Source organism: Dermacentor albipictus, chromosome 5, assembly GCF_038994185.2.
Source record: "Dermacentor albipictus isolate Rhodes 1998 colony chromosome 5, USDA_Dalb.pri_finalv2, whole genome shotgun sequence".
Lineage (NCBI taxonomy): Eukaryota > Metazoa > Arthropoda > Arachnida > Ixodida > Ixodidae > Dermacentor > Dermacentor albipictus.
In genome coordinates, this window is record NC_091825.1 from 160,796,646 (window position 1) to 160,820,847 (window position 24,202).

At 46.5% G+C, this 24,202-nt stretch overlaps 1 protein-coding gene across 1 annotated transcript in view; it reads right to left on the minus strand.

Moving 5' to 3' along the window:
• Nucleotides 1-24,202, minus strand: part of LOC135916352 (U3 small nucleolar RNA-associated protein 6 homolog) — a 105,259-nt gene that overhangs the window by 76,183 nt on the left and 4,874 nt on the right. Inside the window, exons 3-6 of the mRNA XM_065449711.1 lie at nucleotides 23,665-23,706; nucleotides 23,508-23,579; nucleotides 23,226-23,294; nucleotides 14,236-14,299 (exon numbers count right to left, since the gene is read on the minus strand). Of these exons, the coding sequence (XP_065305783.1) occupies nucleotides 14,236-14,299; nucleotides 23,226-23,294; nucleotides 23,508-23,579; nucleotides 23,665-23,706 (247 nt within the window). The remainder of the gene's footprint in view (nucleotides 1-14,235; nucleotides 14,300-23,225; nucleotides 23,295-23,507; nucleotides 23,580-23,664; nucleotides 23,707-24,202) is intronic.

Genomic DNA, 24,202 nt, shown 5'->3' on the forward strand with positions numbered 1-24,202 from the left:
ATCAAGCGGAGAGTCAGAGAGGCTGAAATAATCTCATGGGTGGCAGCAACAGAAAAGAAACTTGCCATGAGTAACCACATAAGAGGAAAAAATGAAATCGGGAAAGAAACAATGATAACTCAAAGAGAAGCTGATTACTTTTCAAAGCGAGATCAGGATGCCTTAGAACACGCACCTATAAAGCGAGATATAAGAAGGAAGAAGGTGCATGTGCTTGCTGCGGTAAAGCTAGGGAAACAATGGAGCATGTTTCGTTAGAATGTGAAGAAGTCCAGCCACTGGACTCCACTGGACTCCTTGAATCCCTTGGCTTCAGCGAGAGCAGGGGGAAAGTAAACATGTCCGCAATAGAGATTAGTAAGAGGCGATTGGAAGATTGGTGGAAGTATGGAAACGACAAAAAAATGGAGATGTACAAAAAAAAAAAATCACGATAGGGGGTCACAGTAAATTTGGTTATAGGAATTCATTGTGAGATTTTTTTTCTTTTTCTTTTTTAACCTAAGTAGGTCATTAGGCAGTATAATAGCAAGAGCTTGGTGATGCAACCCACCGCCCTGCTCCAAAGGGGACGCTCATAACATCTATCCATCCATCCATTTCATTCATCAGGCTTCGACTCATTCGAAACAAGAAGCGATCTCGAAGACTACGCAAGGTTGTCCACAATACTCTGTCATTGAAGCAGCCTGAGACTAAGCGAAAGCCGTTTACACAGTCATTTACTACGAACGGAATGAATTTTACAAAAGCAATGTCAAATTCAATTCGAAGCGGGCAGCCGGTACTGCCGCCATGTTTCACGCAAGCTATGCAAACCACGCAATGACTCTAACGCTAAATCTGAGAAATTGCGTGCGTACGCTATACGCTATGGGTCGTTTAGCGTTCTGCGAATGCACAATAACGACCCGCTATTTTATAGCGTACACAATGGTATAGCGTACGCTAAACAAACTGTCTGAAGTTACAAGGTGTTTGAAAATGGCCGACAAGTTGCACGATAATGCGCAAAGCAAAGGCTTTTTCTATGGGGGGGGGGGGAGCTGGAGGGACACTAAAGGCAAATATTAAGTAAATGCTGGACTGTTAAAATACCATTCCAGAAACCTCGCAGCGCTTCCTTCGTGCCAAGAAAGCACTTAGTTTAAGAGAAAATTGTGTCTGAAGGGTTCGCATACGTTTAGCACAATTAAATTTGCTCGCCCTCGACAGGGAAGTTGTGATGTTACATACCTTATCACCACTCTTTACTATTGCCAGTGAGTAAAACAGCACCTGACAGACAGCACTACGTTTTTTTTTTGCAAACACAAGTGCGCAGCCATGGAGAAACCGAGCCAAGACAAATTGTTGGATTTGCCACTGCTGCTGCTCTTGGTCGCGTGGACCGTTCAGGCATCCTGCACCATCACATGGACGTGGAATACTCCACTACTTGTTGTTTGCGCAAGTTTCGCGGGCGAGCAAAACCAGCACAGCTCTACGCTATAACGAAACTGCTGAAACACAAAAGCACAGGTGACACAGAGTCGAGCGAAAATGAAACCTTTTGGCTGCCCATGCTGCTGTCAAGAGTAAGGTCAATGACATAGAGGAAGAAAAAAATTGAGGAGAGGCCCTACCCAGTCCACACGCTAGGAGAAAAGTTTGGGGAAAGTCGCATCGTATTTTTTGCTGTAGCGGCCATGTTGTCGGGGCACAATGGCAGTTTTATTGTGGTGGTGTGTGCTCATGCATGTGCTGCTCTGTAGGTCATGTACTGTAGCAAAGGCATCACGTGTGAAGGTTTGCGTTAATCTCCATGTTTTTTTTCCACTTGGTTAGATTATCTAGACCATGTTCTCCTGGCTGTTGTTGTTGTCAGGTGGGACTGGCAGATGCAAAAAGCGTGGAACACCGAACACCACATACCAGGTCAAAAATGAACGATTTGGAAGTATATTTACCGCCTTCACTGGATTCATGCATCCCACGTCATCGCAGACTGCAACTGCTGTGCTTCAGAATACGTACAATAAACATCTTGCAGGTCAGCGACAGCTGTGCAATGTTCCTGCTTTTGACAATGGACAATGCACTTGTGGAATGCAAAACAGCTATGTGGAAGGATGGGAAAGAAGCAGCTGCTGTCAATACAGGCAAACCCACATATGATACCGGGTTTTAACAATCAGGGTGTCTACCAAGTTGACATTTCCAAATTCCCTGAGTTTTCCAGGTTTTCCCTGAGTGCCATTGCAAATTTCCCTGAGTGATACAGAACTATGTTTTATATCAAGACGGGCTGAAACCATATCGCCGGATGCTGTCACTCTCTAGTAAGCACATGAAAAAAAAAAAGCAACTTAATCCAATTTGAATACTATGGAGCAGTGTTTATGTTATTCAAAAAGAGAATAGAAGGCAGGGGTTAGTAAAATGCACAGCAAATAAAGTGTTTTCAAAAACAATTGCAAATAGGGTCGGACATTATCAAATACGAATAAAAAAAAGATGCATACAAAGGCAAATATTTTTTAATATGAGCTATTTCTATCAACTGATAGCAACCTCAGTGGGATGAGGCCTGAACTCTGTCACAATTGAGATTCTCTCTCAACAGCTCGTAAGTCAACCTCAATAGTCCTGACATACTCTCAGCCCGTGCACGACGCCCGAGTGTTGTGTTGCACTGCTTCAAAGGGTGTATTTTGGCTTGGATGAGGGACACCTGCATCTCGGCATCAGCCAAAACTTTACTTTTTGAGCTCAAGCAATTTCAAAACGGCGGCAACAAGCTTCCTTTCTCGTTTATTCCTCAATGCGTAGGTCACTTCTGTTCTTGTCCGCTTTCCGTCACTCGTTCGCCCCAAGGACCATTTGAAGCATCTTGATCAGTTGCACAGTCCACGACCGATTTTTCGAGCTCCCTAGGGGCCGCAAGAACGTCCGAAAAATCGTCCAGTTGGAAAAAAATAAATGCGTGTCATTTACTGCCCTTAGGGGCTCAAACCGCCACAGGCACGTTCGAAAACACTCTGAAGGCCTGTCAGTACACATATTAGGCATACCTGTGCTCGTACTGTGACAGGAAATGCCGGGTGCCCGCGTGTATAATTAAGATATACATACTGTATTCCGTGGCTATAGCCCCTTCCCACGCTTGTTATGCTTCACTGCAATACTTTTCCGTAAGCTTTACCGAGTACTATTCTTTACAGAGGCGAAGCTGACTTTCACGAACCGGCATTATGCAACGCACCGTGTTTTCCAAGTTTCTAAGCAAATCGCGAGGACCACAAAGGTGGAGTCATTGCTGACAGCAGCAAATTCTTTCAATAAAATGTTCGGCACCCAATGGCAAGAAGTTTCATAGCGAACGTCGAAGCAGCTAGGCCTAGCGTTGCCGCAGTGGCGGCAACAGGTGCCAGCAGATCTGCGTGCGAGTGTGCCGGTTCGAGGCGGCGAAGTAATCAAAACGGCAGCAGTGGTGCCTTCGATTAATGCCGTTTCGGACCTGCGGTCGCGGCAAAACGTCCGGAAAATCGAACAGCAAAGAGTTCTTGCGTCGGAAATTTCACACGTTCTGATACGTTGACACTATGGGGTACGAGGTGGCGCCGCGAAGCCGTCCAAATTATCGGGAATCCGGAAAGTCGCTCATTGACTGTACACTGGCAACTCCTCCTGCCAACGACAGGGCGTCAAAGACGATTCATTACGATTCCTGTCTGCTACTCGAGCCAGCATTACCGCGACTTTTGACCCTTTCAATAAAATTGCCACTAATCTTCCCTGATAGAGGCCCGAATTCCCTGAGTTTTCCCTGACTTTTTCCAGACTACTCAAAATCCCTGAGAATTCCCGGTTTTCCCGGTTGGTAGACACCCTGAACAATATATCAGTTATAACAATGAGAAGCTGCTGCAACATCAACTTCTGTGTTTTTTTCACGGCAAAAAACCCACTTACTACAATGACTAAATGCCGCATTATTGGTTATAACGATGAAGTCTGGCTGCTGGATGTCCAAGCCGAAAGGTAGCGAAATGCGAAATCCTTGAAAAGAAAAAAAGAAAACGAGAAATTCAAGCCACTGCATGACGAGCCGCTGCTTCAACAGCCGCCGCACGCTCATTTTCCAGCCATCTACGCGCACCTCTCTCCCGTCATTCTCCCACTACTCCGAACACGAATGGGCTGTGCCCATAGCCCTAAGCCGCCCCAACTCCCTGAAACACAAATGGACTGCACCTACTGCGCTACTCACATATTGTTCGCATGTTGCTCACTGGCTTCTCATTCAGTGTAGTTCTGCTCACAGCCTAATCGCTCACGTTCGTCTTTGTTGGTTGCGTCAAAATTGTTCCTGGCCAAGCGGTTCCTCAGGCTCGTTGACTCGCCACCTAAATGGAAGATGGCTGATGTGCCCGCTGAGCATCGGCAATGCATAATGTTGTCAGTGAAAAGAAAGCGCACGGCTATAGATCTGGAAACCAAGTGCCGGATAGTGACAGCGACGACAGCAGCGATGATGCAGTAAGGCAGGCTGCCTCAACATTGTCCTCACAAGAGGCCCGGCAGATGATTCAGTCGCTCCGGGGCTTCGTTTTTGTGAGGAACCTTCCGCTGCAATACGTGGAGCACATAGGTGCCTTGGAAAAGGATGTCGACAAGCTTCGCGTAAAGCATGCAAGGCTGACAGACATAAGAGTGTTCTCGTGCAAGTCAGTCAGAATACGTGGCGAGATGCTGGTGGCGATCTCGCCTTAGCGTTTCTTCTGGATTTCTCAAGCTGGCCAGGCTGCAGCAGCAGCCCTCTCGCAATTTTTAAAAGGCCCCTTTTGGGGCCACCAAAGCGATGTCTCAGCAGTGCCCGCATATCGCTTGCCACCTGCGACCCCTCTTTGCAGTTGTTATAGCAGTGCCATTCTTGAACGCCAACAGCTGCACTTTGTTAGACATGATCGGAGCACCCAGGAATCAGTTAAATGAGTGAACACAATCGGCAGTCTGATGAAGGAAGGTAGTGGGGAGGGGCACTGGCCTCCCTGCCATTAGTTTTCTCCCATCAGGTCTGCCATCCCCCTATTTTGATTTTTTCATGCAACCCGGTTATAACAATTATCGGTTATACCAATGAAATTTTTGTGGCACTTGAATATTGTTATAAGTGGGTTCGACCATAATTAAGGGGTGAACCCTCCTTACCACAGATACCTCTGTGCCAGAGGGGAGCAGGGAAGTGAAGGTTGGCCATATGGATACGGTGTAAGAGTGAACAAGGCTCGACTAAATGTATGCCTGCACGGATACAAACAGCTGATGGTTGCACGTAGGCCCGGTTAACACACTAGCCGCATGCATAGGCGCGTACTGTTCGGCACTGCATGGCGATTACCACATAACTGTTTCTGTGAAGCTTCACGTATTATGAGAACAATATGCCTTGGGCCACAGTCAGTGTATCTACAAGTCAGTGTATCTACAAGCACAATAACATTTTCTGTTGGCCTTGTTGGCGGCACACTGTGGCTAGTCACATCTCTACGGTGTGCAGCCACCAGAAAATTCTTCAATAAAGCAAAACGATTCCTCAATCCACTAGCAGCATACATGTTTGTTCTCATAAACTGCAGATGGGTTACCCATAGGTAAAGAAAGGTGCATTGACATATGATAGCCAATGCACCTTTAAAATCTTCTGATGAAGATCCCCCCTTTCCCACAGAACAAAGTTTCAGGAGGTCGGCTCTAAAAGAACAACATGGATGAAAGAGAAAGCTCGAATGTGAAAGCCAGGCAAGGGGAAAGCCAGGCAAGGGCTAGAGGCAGTCTGTAAGGGGGAGGGGAGGAGGGGGGTTGTCACGGGGTCCCTCTCGCATGCACACAATATTGCGGCCCCATTTATGGCACGCCTCTACCTTACTCTGGATGGTGTCAACCATAGGTACTGGGGGGGGGATCAGCGCTAAAAATTCCATACACAGATAAAGATAGAATGAAGCCATGCATAGAACTTGGGAACATTGTTGCTCCCCACCAGGCCTTTAAGTCATCTGACAGCTTCTCATTTCTGGTACTTGTCCAAATCGTCGACCATGCAGCACAGAAGAAAAGCATTCCGAAAATAATGCGAGTTGCTTATCTAGGATATGCATGATAAGCACCCCCCCTTTTTGTTTTCTTATTTTTCTTTCCTTTGAAGTTTGAAGTTTATTTGTCCTGCCTGCTTACAGGAACGGGAGCAGAGGCTAAAGGCTACGTAGCCTGACAAAAGCCCTCTGCTCCTATTACAGTTCGGCATGCAGGCTGATATACATGACAAAATAATGTATCTCTAATCATTTTGAACAAATACATCTTTCGCAGCAGAAAAAAAAAGAGCATAAGAAAGGAGGAAAAAAAAACAAGTATAGCCCAAGCCTTACACATTCATTTTCTCTCTGACTTTCATTATGTTAATAAACTTTAGAAGAGCCTGCTGTTAGGCTTGTTTGTACACGCTGGTAAGAATGAAAACAGGGCAAAAAACAGGACAAGAAAGACATACAGAACGTTGATTTGCACATGGCAAAATATATCAAGGACAGGGGTGTTAGTCCAGGGAAGCTAAGAAACTGCCACAACGAACAGCTGGGAGGGCAGTTAGGTGAATGGCCTCGATGTCCACGCAGAAACAAAATATAGGAATGTTAGGGGCTGCTGCGCCGTTCAACAACCCAATGAACGTTAGAGTCTGACAGTGACTAACGGAAAAGAATTTTAAGGGGTGTGGCATGATGGATAAGAGGAGGGGAGCCGATGCACATAAAAGGTGTCAAGGACAACATTGGCAGATATTATGGACATAGGGAGTGTGTTTTAACACTGCCTGATTGCTCAACACCAGACGGCCGTGGCCAGTTGCCTAGCTGAGGCTCGCCTACTCCGTCATAACACATGCCTGCTTGCTGCGAAGAGCATATCTTAACTAAATGCCTTGGGAATTTTCAGAGTCGGGAGACACGACGCTTTCAAATTTCTCGGAGCTACTGGCCCTTATTTTACCGCGAACTATGGATGGCATAATTTTCACAAAGGCTTCTAAACAGGAAGCAGCCCTGCTTCAGACTGTCTGCGTCATCAATTCCAGACTGCTATCAAATAACAATATGCGTCGCGTGATGGCTACAATACCATGAACGCAAGTTACTTCCAAACACCTCTTCAAACAATTCGGACAGCAGGTCACCAAAAGTGAGTGAAACTTGCATCTTATGATACTATCAAAGTGCTAGGGCAAAGCTTCGTTGCTGTATTTTAAAATTTTCAATAATATAGCATGCCCACAATGCCTAAAGCGCGATTAATAGGCGACTCGCAAAATATTGCCCGCCCTCTTAGGTATGTACAGTTGTGGCTGTACCACTCAATAGAAGATCTGGCTAGAAAACAATGGTTATTCCCACTGTTAACCGGGATGCAACATGTCTGGCCTGCAAACAAGACACACAATAGTGCGCTGTCTTGTTCTTGTTTGGCCTTGTTTTTAGCACTGTTCGTTTTTTTCAAGACTAGCTAGGTCATTGACATACATTAGGTATATAAGTGCATCAAGTCCAAAACGAAATTTTTGTTCTTTTTTATATCATCATTTTTAAAAATAGCATGAGGATGATAGCATAATATTATGCGAAGTGGCTGCACGCCTTAGCAATAAAAAACTTTTGCCTGAAGTTAAGAAAAGTGTTGTTTCGGCAACGCAGAAATGTGCAACCTGATTAAAGCATTCTTGTCTGGGTAGTTCTAGATCGTCCATTGTGGTTGGATTTGTTGGCCATATCACTATGGCGCTCACATCTGCGCAGCCCGGCATGGTTGCGCACTGAAGGTGAAAAATGTAAACAAGAGAGGAGAACCTGCCCTGACAAGATGACAGAGTAACGCCAACTTCCGGCATCCCGGGGGCTTCCCAAAGGGCAACGTCAAGGCCACTGCTCAATTTTTTCTTCCTTCATGGTCAAGGAGTTCCTTTCTTTTTCTAAAAATCGAATAGAACTGGACAAGTAGCATTTTCTTTCATCTTACAATGCTATGCAATAATCTTTTTATTACGTGTGGTTGAGTACTACTGACAGAATTATAATGAGGAGTTCCTATGTCGTCGGGCTAGCACTTGAATGTCCCGAGTGAGTCTCAAATCGTGTGCTGCATTTACCTCAGTTTCTCGATTACAAAAGCTTTGTTCCCGATAATATTATTGCCCTAGACGTTCTCGAGCATTAATCTATCACTTTAGCTTGACTTAATATTTGCCTTTAGTGTCCCTTTGAGGGCGGGGGAGAGACGCGCACTGCGGCTCTGTAACGTAAAACTATTCCAACCTGTTTTTATTCCAAATCGGCCATTAGCCCTTTGCAATAGGTCAAAATGGCTCAGGTTCTACCTATATCAGTGTGGTGCCTGCCCATATGGGCTAGACCCAAATCATTCTGACCTATCACAGAGGGCTAATGGCCGATTTGGAGTAAGAACAGATTGCAATAGTTTTACGTCATACTGGCCCTAGTGTTGGCACTCGTAGTTCCAGGTTGCCCTGGAACTAGGAGTGCAACCGGTGCATCAACTTCGCCATTCTGTTGGCTTGACAAGGCGCTACCGGTGCACTGGGGCCTCCTCGCTGGCTACATTGGGGATCGCGCAGCGGCTTGATTGTTCATATCCGCCATGACCTGAAAGGTGGTTTGCAACATTCTAAACATAGCACGTTCTAAAAAATTTATCGGGTTTTACGTGCCAAAGCCACAGTCCGATTACAGTTGCCGACTGATTTTTCGGACTCCAAAAATTTTGACATGCTCGATTATTTGGTCTGCTTCGCAGCACCGCCATTCGCCCCATGGACTATAATGTATAACAACTATCCAAAGTTCGGACACTTTGCAACCTCCCGTCTGATTTTTCGGACATTCCTTGAGCCAACTCGATCGAGAGCACCATGCACCGACTCTGACCAGTGCATGGTTCGACTTGCTGAACGCCATTTTTGTTTTGAATGGAGCCTCCTTGCTGCCCCACGAAGTAGCGCTACTGCAAATCCCCGCTCATCATCACCGTTTCTGCCTGGTTCGATAGAGTGGCTCTACAGCAGTTCCGGTTTCAGCTCAGTAAGCCATGTCAAGACAATCCAGCAGCTGATTTGTTCCTTCATGCACGACGCTGCAAGTAGGCCCCGTTTTTCGTTTGTGCGACTAAAGTCCCTCAATAATTTTAAGGTAGAGAAAGGCTTTGATCCAGCTGACAACGCCAGCGATAGGCTGATCGGTGACATGTGACCCTGCTCCGCCCCTTTGCCGCCATGAAAGTCCTGCGCGCCGGGCGAAGTTCATGCGTTCCGCCTGTTGTGCTATGCACATTGCTGTGATAATTTCATTCCGGGAGGGCCGAAATGCCTTGTTGCTGTGTGGTTGGGTGCCAAAACTGGACGAAGGATGAAATGAAGTTATTTTGCATCCGGCGCGGCAACCAGAACCTAACCAGAAGAAAGGTATGCTTGCACAGAATTGGACAGAAAGACTGAACCGTCGGTAACTGCACAACTATGTGAGGAAAGTAACGTAGTGCAATACGAAGGTGGGATAGAAAGTATACACGTGTGTGCGCAGAGCTGCAATAGTATTTCATTCGCGTGCATGAATGTTGAAAGCCGAAATTTGTGGAGATTATTGATTTTAGTGCATTATGGGCCCATTGACTTAGCAAGTGCAGTATGACCTAGCATGCAAGTAAATAGTAGGGCAGAAGCGCATTAACTCACTGACAAATATTTGCAATGCGTTACGTGCGATAAAAAATCACAAATTTCAGCAGCGAATTCTACTTTTACACTTTCCTGTGTTTGTGCACGCGTTGTTCACTGCGCTTTACAATATGTCCAAAAAAGTCATTTCCAACTCTGCCCATCCTAATCGTATTTTGTGCATTGCATATGTGAATAAATATATTCCTAAGTGTCGGCATTACTCTGCTTTTAAAAACAAATACTGCATAGCTACTGCTACTGGCCATCAAATAATAAAGTACAATACCATATATCAAATTACATTACATAGACCTGCGAGCTCGTTCCTTCCAAGTTTCCCTTACACTCGAAGATGTTTCAGTAATCGGTGATGCCATTTTAATGATGAAAAACACACAACTGCAAATTAACATAAGAAAAATGCCAGAAGCGATACACAGATCACCAGCAAAACACAGTGCAGTAATAGCTAGGCCAATCCACGTGCATTTCGTATAAGGGCCCTCTAATTCTTACGGAGCTTTAGCGGTGCACGGAGGCGAAAAGGCATAAACACAACAATGCACGTCATGATTCAAGTTTACATGGCGACATGGCACGGTTCACGAAAACAGTCAACCGCATTCACACATGAACACACACTACGCTCGATGTTGGTGTACCGCGAGAGTACATCCCGCTGGCAGCCTGAACACAATCGAGGAGACTCGCTGACACGATCCATACCGCCACTTCAGAATGTCATAACAGTTGCACTGGCTCGTAGCACTGAACCACAAAACACAACAGTCGTCGTGTAATCGCTACACGACAGATGCACTCAGTAGCAAGAAGACTGTTGGTGCACTCGTTTCCACACACACACAGGATGTTGTTTAGTTGCTGTGAGGGTCACATGTTTCAGCGACGTTATGTCGGAAAGTTTTTCGGTCCAAGCATCTGTCAGCCTCCTTTTTTTACACGAATTATTCCTTCAAAGTAACCGCTATGTGTACGCAGCACACTTACAAGCAAAGGAATTTACAGAGCAAACGGGATTAAGCGCAAGCAACCACCAAGGCTCGCGCGTTGATTGAGCGCAAATGAACAAAAGGTAAACATGCGGAATCGAGGCGATCAAGCCCTCATTCTGCTCTCTTGAACGTTTTTCTTTCAGCACTCATGTGAAATCAAAGAACTAGATTTAAAGTTTGGGCACCTCTTCCGTTTTTCACCACAGTCAGGTACCAGTAGCATTTTATATTTACGCACGTAGCAGATATTTTTTAACCTCATGAATGCCGCGGCGCCGCAGTTTAGCTTGGGCGCCGTCTGGTACAAGAACTTCCTAGATGGTGCTCACGGCAGATGTCGCTACCTTATTTTAGAGGGACCTTATGTGTGACTGGTGTTGGCGTGACAGCGTGGTAATGTTTGCTTTGTGTGCTGTGTCGAGGTTGCGGTGATCCAACATGGTATACGGAAACATCACGTCAAGTGTCTAATGGCGCCGACAGTGCCCGCGCAGACCGCGCTGGGGAATGTTGGCAAGCGGGTGCCGGGAGGCCTAGGATTTGTCGCCTTCCAATGTGCTCCCTACTGACACCGAAAATGTTCTGCCAAGACTTGCGCAGTGGTTGCACTGCGATTCCGGACACCGTCTCGTTTGACAGTTTCACAGGTGCTGACACTGCTTTACTGACATGCACAGAACTCGACGACGAGATCATTCGTCAGGTTTCTGCTGCACCGCCAGACAATGACTCAGAGTCGGAAGATGACACACCATGTGCTACGCTGCCGTCGCATGCGGAGCATATAGAAGCAGTAACTGTGCTTTCAGCCACCTATAGTGACCGTACGACCCTCCCCGATATTCAGGCTTATCTGATTGCACGTAAACCGAACAGCGTGCAACGGCGCATTCACGATTTCTTCAAGCCTACTGCCGAGCGCAAATAAGTGCGTGGAAATAAAGCATTTCTTTTTCCTTTCCTTAATCTGATTTTTCGGATACCTATTTATTCCGACATTTCCACAGTCCCCGTGAGGTCCAAACAAACAGTCGGCGACTGTATAAGGCACGCCCGTAGTGGGGGACTCCAGAATAATTTGTACCACCTGAGGTTCTTTATTGTGCACCAAAATCTAAGTAAATGGATGTTTCCGCATTTTGCCCCCATCGAAATGTGGCCACCATGTCCAGGATTTGATCCCATGATCTCGTGCTTAGCAGACAGACACCATAGCCACTAAGCACAACCATGGCAGGTAGCAAGTTCTAAGCTACTGAAATTGGGCCGGGACTTTTGAAAAATTCCTATCCCGAAATTTATATCAGGCTTGATCGTATCATTGAGATTCTACTGTAATACATTCTGGAACCTGCACAATACAATAATGTTCTGGATTTCATTCTTGCATGGCCCCACTGAGAAAATATTTTGCATGATAAACATCATTAATAAGAAAGTATGTTAACATGGAACTGTATGACAACTGCATGAGTATGGGGAGAGGTGACATGGTCCGGCTGTACAAAAAGAAACAAGAGCAGCAATACAATGAAGATTGATAATCGATAGCAAGAAATAGCATGGTGAGCTTAACAAGTGAGAGGTCACAACATAGGAAGTAGCGGCTTAATGAAAGGGTGAAGTAAGGTACTAGTTTGGGCTAGTTGGTACCTCACTGTGAATGTAAGTCAGCACAAAACAGAAAGGGACAAGACACATACATTAGAAGGAAAACAGAAGCACGAAAGACACAAGAAAAAGATGAGTACACAGGACTGGCACACCAGAAGTGCCAGTGTTGTGTACTCTGTCATCGTTTCTTTCACGTTTCTGTTTTCCTTGTCAGTTGTGAATCTAATCACACAAGAAAATGTTTTACTAAAACACATATAGCTGTTGTCTTGTCACTTTCTGCTTCATGCTGCCATACATTCAGAAAATGTTACGAGAATTGAATTGAATTCTGAGGTATTACATACCAAAACCATGATATGATTTTGAGACATGCCATAGTAGGGGACTCTCAATTAATTTTGGCCACCAGAGGATCTTTAATATGCCTCCAATGCACAAGACACAGCCGTTTTTGCATTGCACCCCCATCGAAATGCGGCTGCCGCAGCTGGGATTTGACCCATGACCTTCTGCTTAATAGCGCAACACCACAGCTGCTAAGCTTCCGCGGCAAGTTACAGCGTGACGAGAAGGAATGATGTCAAGAACAGCAGCCACATGTAAAAACTTGACACAGCCAATTGAGGAAGACAAAGACATTGCGGTTAAAAGATAAAAAGTCGCAGTTTTGCCCGAAAGGCGAAGCATCAACTGCGATAGCAAATCGTAGACAGCTACACAAGTTAAGGATAGTACTTGTAACCGCTGTATAAACTTGTAAACATTCGCTTATGAACTAAAATAACAAGCATGGTGTCACGCGCATGCAAGCAAACATGAACACATCTCACCAAACGATCGTGCACACTCGCTGCCAAAACGCTGGATAGAGAAAGCAGCCAGCCAATTGACTTTCGCACTGCCTCTCATTCAATGTGAACTAAGCGGTGAGAACACAGCGCACACAAAGCTATCAGCACTCGGCACACTCTGTCCAATATGTCACAGATCGCTTTCAAGACAGGGCAAGCACAGTAGCTTCATAAGCAGCCGCTGCCGGAGTAAAACGCTCCTCCCCTACCCCTGGTGCATCGTGCACAACAGAACATGGCACACTTCCTCCTCAATTTCCTCCCTTGCACGTGCGAGACTCAGCCACAATCATCAGCGCATCCTAGCAAGTTTTCACTCGCACATACAGCATACAGCACATGGTGACGATGTTATCACATTGGATTTTATACGGTACATCACAGCCACAGCAGAAATGTGCCTCGAGTGTCCATAAAATTGCAATTGAATAAAATTTCGGGCCATCATGCACACATCACAAGTACCATTTTCACTCTATTCTAATGGGTTCATTTTTCTGGAAAGATTTATGAAACATTATATGCATGCTACATTTGAGTGCAAACCGAAACTGCACTGGCATTAAACATTTCTGTTATCCAATGCAATGTTGCTGCAGCTGTAAAAACTGTGGTAGCTTTGTGCCTGCTCAGTAATATTATTAGGCTGGTAGGGTCTGCAAGGCGTTTAAATGTAGTGTTTCAAAAGCGGCAGATGTTCTGGGTTGCTGATAGTATTAAGGAGGCCTCAGACAGCAATGAAGAGTGGTGCCCAGTTTACTGTAAATGAGATGCAATAGGGTTTTTTTTTTTTTTTTTACAGCTCAGAAAAAATTATGTTTACTCTCTCTCTTACTACAAAAAGAGGGTGAGTGAGCAACCACTTTGGGTCATGAAAATTAGATGCATGTTACAATCAAGGGCACATTAAAATCAAGTAAATATGGTATGTGGTGAAAGAAAGGCAGAAGGGCACACTGAGAACAGCAATAACATAAAGACAGCTCACCTGGCCTGTGACTGTGGAGATTTAGCATGCGGGTGTAAAGTGTTCCCACAGCATGGTTCCAGCCCTGCAAAATGACCCGGGCATGGGTTAAAAAGAAGGAAAGACTATAAAAAATTATGCGGATCTCACGCACTGTGGAAATTGATATAAGTGAAGCTTTCTGTGCTGTTTCCTTTAATTCATGATAATTAGTAGTGATGTTGATGGCAAATGTTATATTTCTTCAACATTTAGCCCAATACGAGTAAGGTTAGTTGATGTTAAACATTGCCTTACGTGCACCACTGCTGTTTGTCTGTGCTTTACACAAAACTCACACGGAGACATGTTTGTTTCAGGCATTATTGTGTGCCATTGTTCATATAACCTCCTAGAGGGTTGAACATTGTCATTGCCTCACATGGCACATCACATTGTGGCAGAAGTGTTAAACTTTAATTGAATTATGGGGCTGTACATGCCAAAACAACAATCAGTTTATGAGGCACGCTGTAATGGCGGTCTCCGAAGTAATTTTGACACCCTTGTGTTCTTTAATTTGCACCTAAACCTAAGTGCACGAGCGTTTTTGTATTTCGATCCCATCTAAATGCAGTATCTTGAGCACTGCCATAGACACAAATCTACCGCAGCAGGCACAGAAGTGTTGATTTGATGTGCGACTGCTTTCGTAGCGTCACTGTGATAGGAGTTTGGACTATTTGAATGTCGCGGCCGAATGCGCGTGATTGCTGTGCGGCGGCGACGGACGAAGAGGAAGAGAAGAGTCGGTGTCTGGGCGGAGACGGCAGCCATGCGATCTGCCTGAGCTGCCTGGGCTGGCCTTCCGAACGAGCCGAGCGGCCATCTACCCAAGGCCGGTGTTCCTGGGTGTGCTGGCAGAACAGGCCGGGCTGTCCTTGGTCTTCAACCGGCCTGCTCCACTGCTGGGCGAGCATCCGACACCGACATGTTCCGGTGCAGCTAAGCCTTCCGAACGGTCTACCCTGTGGCGGGCCGACGTCCCGACCCTGCTGTCGCGCGAGTGGCTCGTCGTGTGCTGGGCACCCGCCCCGGCCTCCAACACCTGCGCCACTCGCCGCTCGAGATTCATCTCTGCGCCTCTTCGTGCCGTGAGTGTGTGAGACCGACGCGCTATCGGACGCCTTCCTACATTGACGCTGAGCGCGACGATACTTACGCGACAGACATTTATGAAAGGAACTCTGTGTGTGTTATCGTGTACGTTATCCATGTCCCGTCCCCGTGTCATTAAAGCCTCTCTGTGTTCATTGTGCCATCCCTGTGTGCTTGAGGCCTGGGCCCACATCCTCCTATCACAAATTTTGGCGAGCCTGCTAGGATATTCAAACGCACAGGAGGAGCGATGGAGATCGAGAGGTTGTACGCCATAGGGAAAGAGCTAGGAATGACAGGAGCGGAGTTAAAGCGTTGGATTGATACAGAAATTGTGAGGGAACGCGACCAGCGCGCCCAACATCGGGAAGACGCGAAAGCGCAGGCGCTAGAGGCCGAAGCGCAGGCAGAACAAGAGCGTCTACGACTAGAAGCGGAAGAACGAGTGCTAAAGCTCAAGATCGAGCTCCAGGAAAAGACTACTGGCGTACAAAGCGCACAGAGAGACAGCACTACGGAACAGTCGGTTACCAGGGCGGCTCCTGAGCTATTCAGTCCTCATAAGTTGATCCCGCCCTTTAACGAAGCCCGGGATGATTTAGACGCTTACTTGCAACGTTTTGAGCGAGTGGCAACAAGTCAGGAATGGCCCCGCGCAAAATGGGCGCTCTCCCTCAGCCTCTGCCTGACAGGAGAAGCATTGACGGTCATAGGACGGCTTGATTCTAATGCAGCCCTAGACTACGACCAGCTGAAGGCTACTCTCCTTCAGCGCTTCCGGTGCACTGCTGATGGATACCGAGAAAAGTTTCGAAACGCAAGGCCCGAAGACAATGAGACTGGCCTACAATATGCAGGTAGAATATCGGGCTACTTTGACCACTGGCTTGAAATGTCCCATATTGAGAGGACCTTCGACTCCCTCAGGGACACCATGATTGCTGAACAGTTTTTGAGAAGATGTTCTGCGTCACTGCGAGTGTTCCTGAAAGAAAGAAACTGTAAGACCCTCGCTATGTTGTCAAAGAATGCCGATTGTTTTATAGAGGCACAAAACTTGACCAATCTAGGCAGAGAAAAGCTATCCAAGGAGGTCGTGGTAGACTCTGCTCGCAAGACTGAACCTCCAACAGCGTTGCCACGTGCAACTAATCGGTGCTTCCTGTGTGATAAAGCGGGACATCGAGCTTCGGAGTGCTGGTCCCGGACTAAAGAGAACTCTACAGGTCGCGGATGGTCCGGCAGAAAGGGACAAGGAGGTGAAACCTCAAGAAGGAAAAATCAAGGACAAGCTTCGTGTATTCTGGCTCCATCGCAAGCCGAAAAGCCGACAGAAGAGAGTGGCGGATACGTAGTGCTTCAAGGTGGCGAAACGGTCCCAATAGTGAACATGACGTTAATGCAACAAGGTCCCAGATGTGACAGTGGAAATCTGCCAGTGAGAAGAGGCTTTCTCGAATCACAACCGGTGTCTGTCTTACGAGACACTGGCTGCAATACTGTGGTCGTGCGACTCTCTTTGGTACCTGAGAACAAAATGACAGGAACAAAAAGTCCAGTGTTCTTGCTGGACCGTACAATCCACTACTTACCGGAAGCCATAGTATTCTTAGACAGCCCGTTCTTTACCGGCGTCGCGCGAGTTAAATGTATGCAAGATCCCCTGTATGATGTGGTACTGGGAAACATTGAAGGTGCCCGTGCACCTGATGACCCGACCAATTCGTGGTCTCCACTGAAACATAACAGCGACAAGATGAGTTACCCTGCCAACAGGATGTCATCCACCGCTCAAGCAGAGCTACCAGACGTAGAGGGCCAAACGTTGACCACAGCAGCTAAAAACGCAGCCGGATCCTCGAGACATAAAGAAGACTACGAATCTGGTACCAAGCTCGTTGCTGTGACAAAAGAAACGAAGATACGGTCCCTGCCTACACTGCCTGTCCCGCAACCTGTAGTCACTGGAATAGAGCAAGGCAAATTAAAAGCTTTACAGAGGAACGATGGGTCTCTGAGGACATGCTTCGAAAAGGTCGGCAAGATGATGGTCGCGGATGGCCGCGCAAGCGAATATTACTTAAAGGATGAAATTTTATACAGAAAGCACACAGTGTCAGGTGGGAAGATACTAGATCAGCTAGTGGTGCCAAAAGACCTCAGGGAGATGGTGATGAAGTTGGCTCATGAAGGGATCCTCGCCGGTCACCAGGGTATGACGAGAACGGTGGATCGAATTGTTGCTGAATTTTACTGGCCAGGGGTCCAGTCGGAGACGAAACGGTTTGTTAAGTCATGCGATGTCTGTCAACGAACGGTGCCGCGCCATTTAGTCGGACGCGCTCCACTGGGTACGATGCCTGTAATTGAGACTCCCTTTGCTCACGTAGGCATCGATATTATTGGTCCTTTATCCCCAACTTCAGATAAAGGCAACCGTTACATCCTCACTATGGTTGACTTCGCCACCAGATACCCTGACGCTGTCGCCCTGCCGTCTACCGAGTCGAGAACTGTTGCGGAAGGACTCGTCGAAATGTTTTCCCGAGTGGGCTTACCGCGGGAGATTGTCAGCGACCGCGGATCCTATTTCATGTCAGCTGTGATGAAGGAGTACAGTCGTCTCCTGTCAATTAAGCAATTGCCTACCACGCCGTACCACCCCATGGCAAATGGATTAGTGGAACGATTTAACGGCACGCTAAAGCGCGCGCTCGGACGGATGTGCCAAGAGCGACCTAAATGTTGGGACCGCTACCTCGGCCCGCTACTCTTCGCGTACCGAGAAGTGCCACAGAGCAGCATCGGTTACTCGCCATTTGAACTGTTGTATGGGTGCTATGTCCGTGGTCCGATGGCTGTGCTAAAGGAATTGTGGACAAATCCCCGTTTGGATAACGACACGAAATCTTCTTACGAATACATCATGGAACTGCGTCACCGGCTAGAGCGTACGTGTGCCATCGCCATGCAAGAGCTCACGAAAGCGAAAGAGTAACAGAAAACGTATTATGACAGGAAAGCCAAGATGCAAGAGCTCAATCCGGGAGACAAAGTACTTGTTCTCCTGCCTGGTGAAAGGAATAAATTGATACTTATGTGGAAGGGGCCTTTCAACATTGTAGAAAGGAAAAGTCCGTTGGACTATGCTGTTGACCTTGGGAGCAGAACAACGGTTTTTCATATAAATATGCTAAAAAAATACGAAGAGCGACCCAACAGCGAATTGCTTCAGGTAACAGCGACAACGGTGAGTACAGATGACGCAACAGGGCTAGAGCTTGAAGAGACGACGCCGCCTTACCCGTCACTTATCCGAACACAGACATCAAAAGACGTCATCATTTCAAACCAACTGACTATGGATCAGCGACTCCAAGTTGAAGCTGTCCTTACAAGCTACGACGATATATTCTCCGATCTACCTGGAAAGACTGATGTCCTGCAATGTCATTTGGAATTGACTACTACTGCACCCATACAAGTCCGGCAGTACCCCATGCCATTTGCTGTCAGAAATGCCGTGGAAAAAGAAGTCCAGGACATGCTGACGTTAGGTATAATAGAAAAATCAAAGTCAGCATATCAGGCACCCACTGTGGTGGTCAAAAAGAAAGACGGCACAGTGCGCCTCTGCACAGACTTTCGAAAACTTAATCAAATTCTAGTTCCTGACTGTGAGCCCATTCCTAGAGCAGAGATGATGTTTGCCAGGCTCACTGGAAGTCATTATTTTTCTAAATTTGATTTCACAAAAGGGTACTGGCAAGTACCCATGGCCCCCGAGTCCAAAGAAGCCACTGCATTTTCATGCGACTCTGGACTATACCAATTTAAGTACATGCCTTTTGGCATTAAGACAGCACCTGCTGTCTTCAACCGATTGATGAGGGAGGTTGTCGGAGACATACCTCACGTCTACCATTACTTCGACGACGTTCTTGTGGCAACAAAAACATGGCAAGAGCATTTAGAGACTTTAAATTGCTTGTTCCATAGAGTGCGCACAGCCAAACTAACCATAAAACCCAACAAAAGTGAAATCGGCTGCCCAACAACATGCTTCTTAGGCCATCTGGTAGGGCAAGGCGTTTTACAGCCCTTGAAAGACACCGCCAACAAGATCAGTACTGCCAAACGACCTGGAACGAAGAAGGAGCTCAGGGCCTTTTTAGGACTCACGGGATATTACCGGGACTTTGTTCCCAACTACGCTGAGCTTGCCCATCCACTCACCGACCTTACAAAGAAGGGCTCTCCGAACCGGCTGAATTGGCAGACACCACACGAAGAGGCATTTATGCGATTAAAGGAGCTGTTGTCACAGCAGCCTATATTAAAGGCTCCCGACTTGAGCAGACACTTTGTGCTACGCACAGACGCCTCTTCGAGAAGTCTCGGAGCAGTTCTTTTGCAAGAACACGACGGGCATTTGCATCCCGTGTCCTACGCTAGCCGGAAGCTTTTGCAACGTGAAGCTGCCTACTCCACTATTGAGAGGGAGTGCCTCACCATAGTGTGAGCTGTACAGAAATTTCATGTGTACCTTTATGGTAAACCGTTCATCCTGCAGTCCGACCACCAACCACTGCGATACCTCAATTCGGCGAAGCACGTGAACAGTCGCGTGCTACGTTGGAGTTTACTCCTCATGGATTATGACTTTCATGTGGAGTATATTCGTGGATGTGATAACGTTGGTGCAGACTATCTAAGTAGAATAGCTATGGACACGGACTAATCTGTCATGAGAGTAATAATTTGAACTGTGTCACTTGTGATACTCCGTAGTGCTACCCTCCTCGACTTCTTGAACTTGGGGGGAAATGTGATAGGAGTTTGGACTATTTGAATGTCGCGGCCGAATGCGCGTGATTGCTGTGCGGCAGCGACGGACGAAGAGGAAGAGAAGAGCCGGTGTCTGGGCGGAAACGGCAGCCATGCGATCTGCCTGAGCTGCCTGGGCTGGCCTTCCGAACGAGCCGAGCAGTCATCTACCCAAGGCCGGTGTTCCTGGGTGTGCTGGCAGAACAGACCGGGCTGTCCTTGGTCTTCAACCGGCCTGCTCCACTGCTGGGCGAGCATCCGACACTGACATGTTCCGGTGCAGCTAAGCCTTCCGAACGGTCTACCCGGTGGCGGGCCGACGTCCCGACCCTGCTGTCGCGCGAGTGGCTCGTCGTGTGCCGGGAACCCGCCCCGGCCTCCAACACCTGCGCCACTCGCCGCTCGAGATTCATCTCTGCGCCTCTTCGTGCCGTGAGTGTGTGAGACCGACGCGCTATCGGACGCCTTCCTACATTGACGCTGAGCGCGACGATACTTACGCGACAGACATTTATGAAAGGAACTCTGTGTGTGTTATCGTGTACGTTATCCTAGTCCCGTCCCCGTGTCATTAAAGCCTCTCTGTGTTCATTGTGCCATCCCTGTGTGCTTGAGGCCTGGGCCCACATCCTCCTATCACAGTCACCTAGACTTTACGGTGATTTATTTATTTATTTATTTATTATTTATTTCACAATACTGTCAATCCCGATTGGGATTATTACAGGAGTGGGCATATGGTCATCAAAAAAGTACAATTTGAGCAAACACTGAGCAAACACTGAGCAAACAAGGAGTTAGCATAGAAAAACGTGGACGCTTTCATTTATTGAGTAACACACTGGTCTTCACACAGTTGCTCTTGCAGAAGAGAAAAAAAAATAAAATAACTAAAAGACTAAGTAGTGATTGCGATTGCTTCTTCTAAATGATTGGTAAATGTTTCTAGTGTGGGCTGGGCAGTAATAGCAGGGTTTAAGCAGTTCCACTCTCGCACAGCTCGTGGAAAGAATGAAAAGAAATAAGTATTGTTGTTACAAAGAAATTTAGTACGGCTTTGCATCTGCAAGCCCTGGTCAGTTTTCTTCTTGACAAATTTGCAGTTTATTTTTACAGAAATAGCAGACATACTGTACGGTACCTTCAGTTTGCCCATAACCGCTGCCATGTCTAAAGAACGCTATTACTGTGTAGTAGCATTTCCTTGACTTCTCACACCACCTTCTCCCTCTCCCAACCTCCTCCCAGTACGGGAAATGCAAGCTATGAGTGGCAAAGCTGTTATTCACTCGTTTCGCGACTGCATTGGTTATACCCGTTCTCTGCCTGCTTTCCCTGCCTGCTTTCCCTGCCTCCTCTCTGCCATTCTATCTACCTACCCTTTGGACTCGCACGTTAGTAGAAGGGTAAGCACTGCAGTTTTTGCAATGCTTTTGTGGGGGGTCACGGATGGTTCAATTATGTATGTAAAGAGGCTAAAGTGGCAACACCCAGGGAGCTCCAGAGGGCATTGTGCACATGAGACGTAATGGAAAGGTATAAACAAGTTTTTTCTCATGTCTTTTCTCTCTACCTTGCCACATGCTCTGAACCCCCCTGCCCTCCCACACGTAGCATGACAGACAGCAGCAGTGGTAGAAAAGTCAAAGGAAGAGACAAAGCTTCACATTAATATAGTCATATCAAAAACTTGCGATACATGCAACCCATCAACGTTATTATGGAAAAAACTTCTTACAACCAGGCCTTCTTAGAACTTTTTAGCTTTGCCTACCAATCTTCTGCATAAGTAGCATGATATATGACACAGATTTTGCCAGCTACGCTTTTGTTCGCAGAATAAAAGGTAACCTTCATGAGGCAATGTTTTTTTTAAAGGCATCTAACAGTTTCTCCGATGCCATTCCCTGCATGCTTAGAAGTATATTTAAGCTATTAGACTGGGAAGGCTTAAGGGTGAGGATGAACGGTGAATATCTCAACAATCTTCAGTTTGCAGATGACATTGTCTTGTTCAGCAACACTGGGAATAAAATGCAACAAATGATTGAGGACCTTAACCACAAAAGCGTAAATATATGGTTCAAGATTAATACGCGCAAGACAAAACATTCAATAGCCTGGCAAGGAAACGAATCCATGAGTGCCAATCAGCTCCTAGAGTCTGTGCTTGAGTACATCTATCTAGGTCAATTACCCACAGGAGACACTGATCATGAGAAGGAAATTTACAGAAGAATAAAAATGTGTTGGAGTGCATACGGCAGGCATCATCAAATCCTGACTGGGAGTTTACCGCTGTCGTTAAAAGGAAAAGCTCACAATCATTGCATTCTACCGGCGCTAATCTATGGGGCAGAAACTTGGAGGTTAACAAAGATACTCAAGAAGGAGTAAAGGACCACACAAACAGCAATGGAATCAAAAATGTTAGGCTTAACTTTCAAGAGAAAAAAAATTAAATTGTGTGGTTTTATGTGTCAAAACCACTTTCTGATTATGAGGCACACCATAGTGGGAGACTGGAAATTTTGACCATCTGGGGTTCTTTAACGTGCACCTAAATGTAAGTACATGGGTGTTTTCACATTTTGCCCCATCAAAATTTCGCCGCCGTGGTCGGGATTCGATCCTGCAACCTCGTGCTCAGCCGCCCAACCCCATAGCAACTCTGAGCAACCACGGCGGGTAACTTTAAGAGACTGTAAGAGAACAGTGTGGATCAGAGAGCGAATGGGGACACCCGATTCTCTAGTTGGCATCAAGAGAAAAAAATGGAGCTGCGCAGGTCATTTAATGCACTGAGCAAATACTGGTGGGCCATTGGAGAATGGGTACCAAGGAAAGGAAAGTGCAGTTTAGGATGGAAAAAAATTAGGCGGGGTGATGAAATTCGGAAATTTGCAGCTGCAAGTTGGAATCGGCTAGCATAGGACAGGAATAATTGGAAATTTTAGGGAAAGGCCTTCGTCCTGCAGTGGACATAAATATAGGCTGACGATGATGAACACTAGCAACCTTCAACATAGCACTAAGAATTCACTCACCATGCGCACACAAAAATCAATGTGTGACAGCCACAGCTTCGAGTCCCCACTGAACATCAGTACAGCTTTCTGCAACGAAAGATCACAACAAATTTAATGTTTTCAAACATGCTTGTCAATTTTATGCAACAGAGAGGAATATAAGGAGAAAAGGTACGGCGCTGAGCAGTCGAGAAAGAAGTGCCTCACTTTGTCGTTGTCTGCTAGTGCCATACCTTTTGTGCTTAAATCATGAAGCAACTAGCTCAGCAACAAGTTTTGTTAGAAAGGAATATAGCTTGCCTTAAAAAGCTTGTTGATCCTCTTTGCAATCATGAGATCAATCTCGGGTCTTTTGTCTGTTATTCTGAGCCTCTGGAGAAAACAAAACAGCAACACAGAACAGCTAGAGTGAAATGCACACAGTTCACAGCAAATGTGTATTAGTAGCAGCCCTTACCGCTCTTCTCTTTTGAAGCAACTCATACAGGTTCAATTCATACTGAAAGAAAGAAAATGCAATATAGTATCTCTTTTACAAGGCATGCACACAGCAAGCATTCTGAACCCACCACTACAACACTATTTTTCAATTCAGTCAGCCCTGTGTTTCCATCAATCTAGATTCAACGAGTCAGAAGGACAATGAAACAAGCCAATAAGCACATTCTCTTGTTTATGCAGGTCAGAAGTGTATTACTCTTCTGTGATTACAGGCTTTTAAAACCTGCACTTGATTGTTGCTGGGGTTTCCTAGGGATATTCTGTGGCGCAAAATACATTTCTTGAAAAGGGACAGAAGAACGGAAGACAGTTGCTGGGGCTCAAGCCCAAACTCTATTCGAGCAATTTTGCACGCAGCAACAATGAGCAACCAAAGTGCAATACGGGCTTCCTCCACGCCATTACTCTTCCGCCTCATGTAGCGAGCGATGGAGCACGTCTTCTCCACAGGCGGGCGCAGCTCGGTGCGTTATGCCACAAGAGTGTGCCCCATG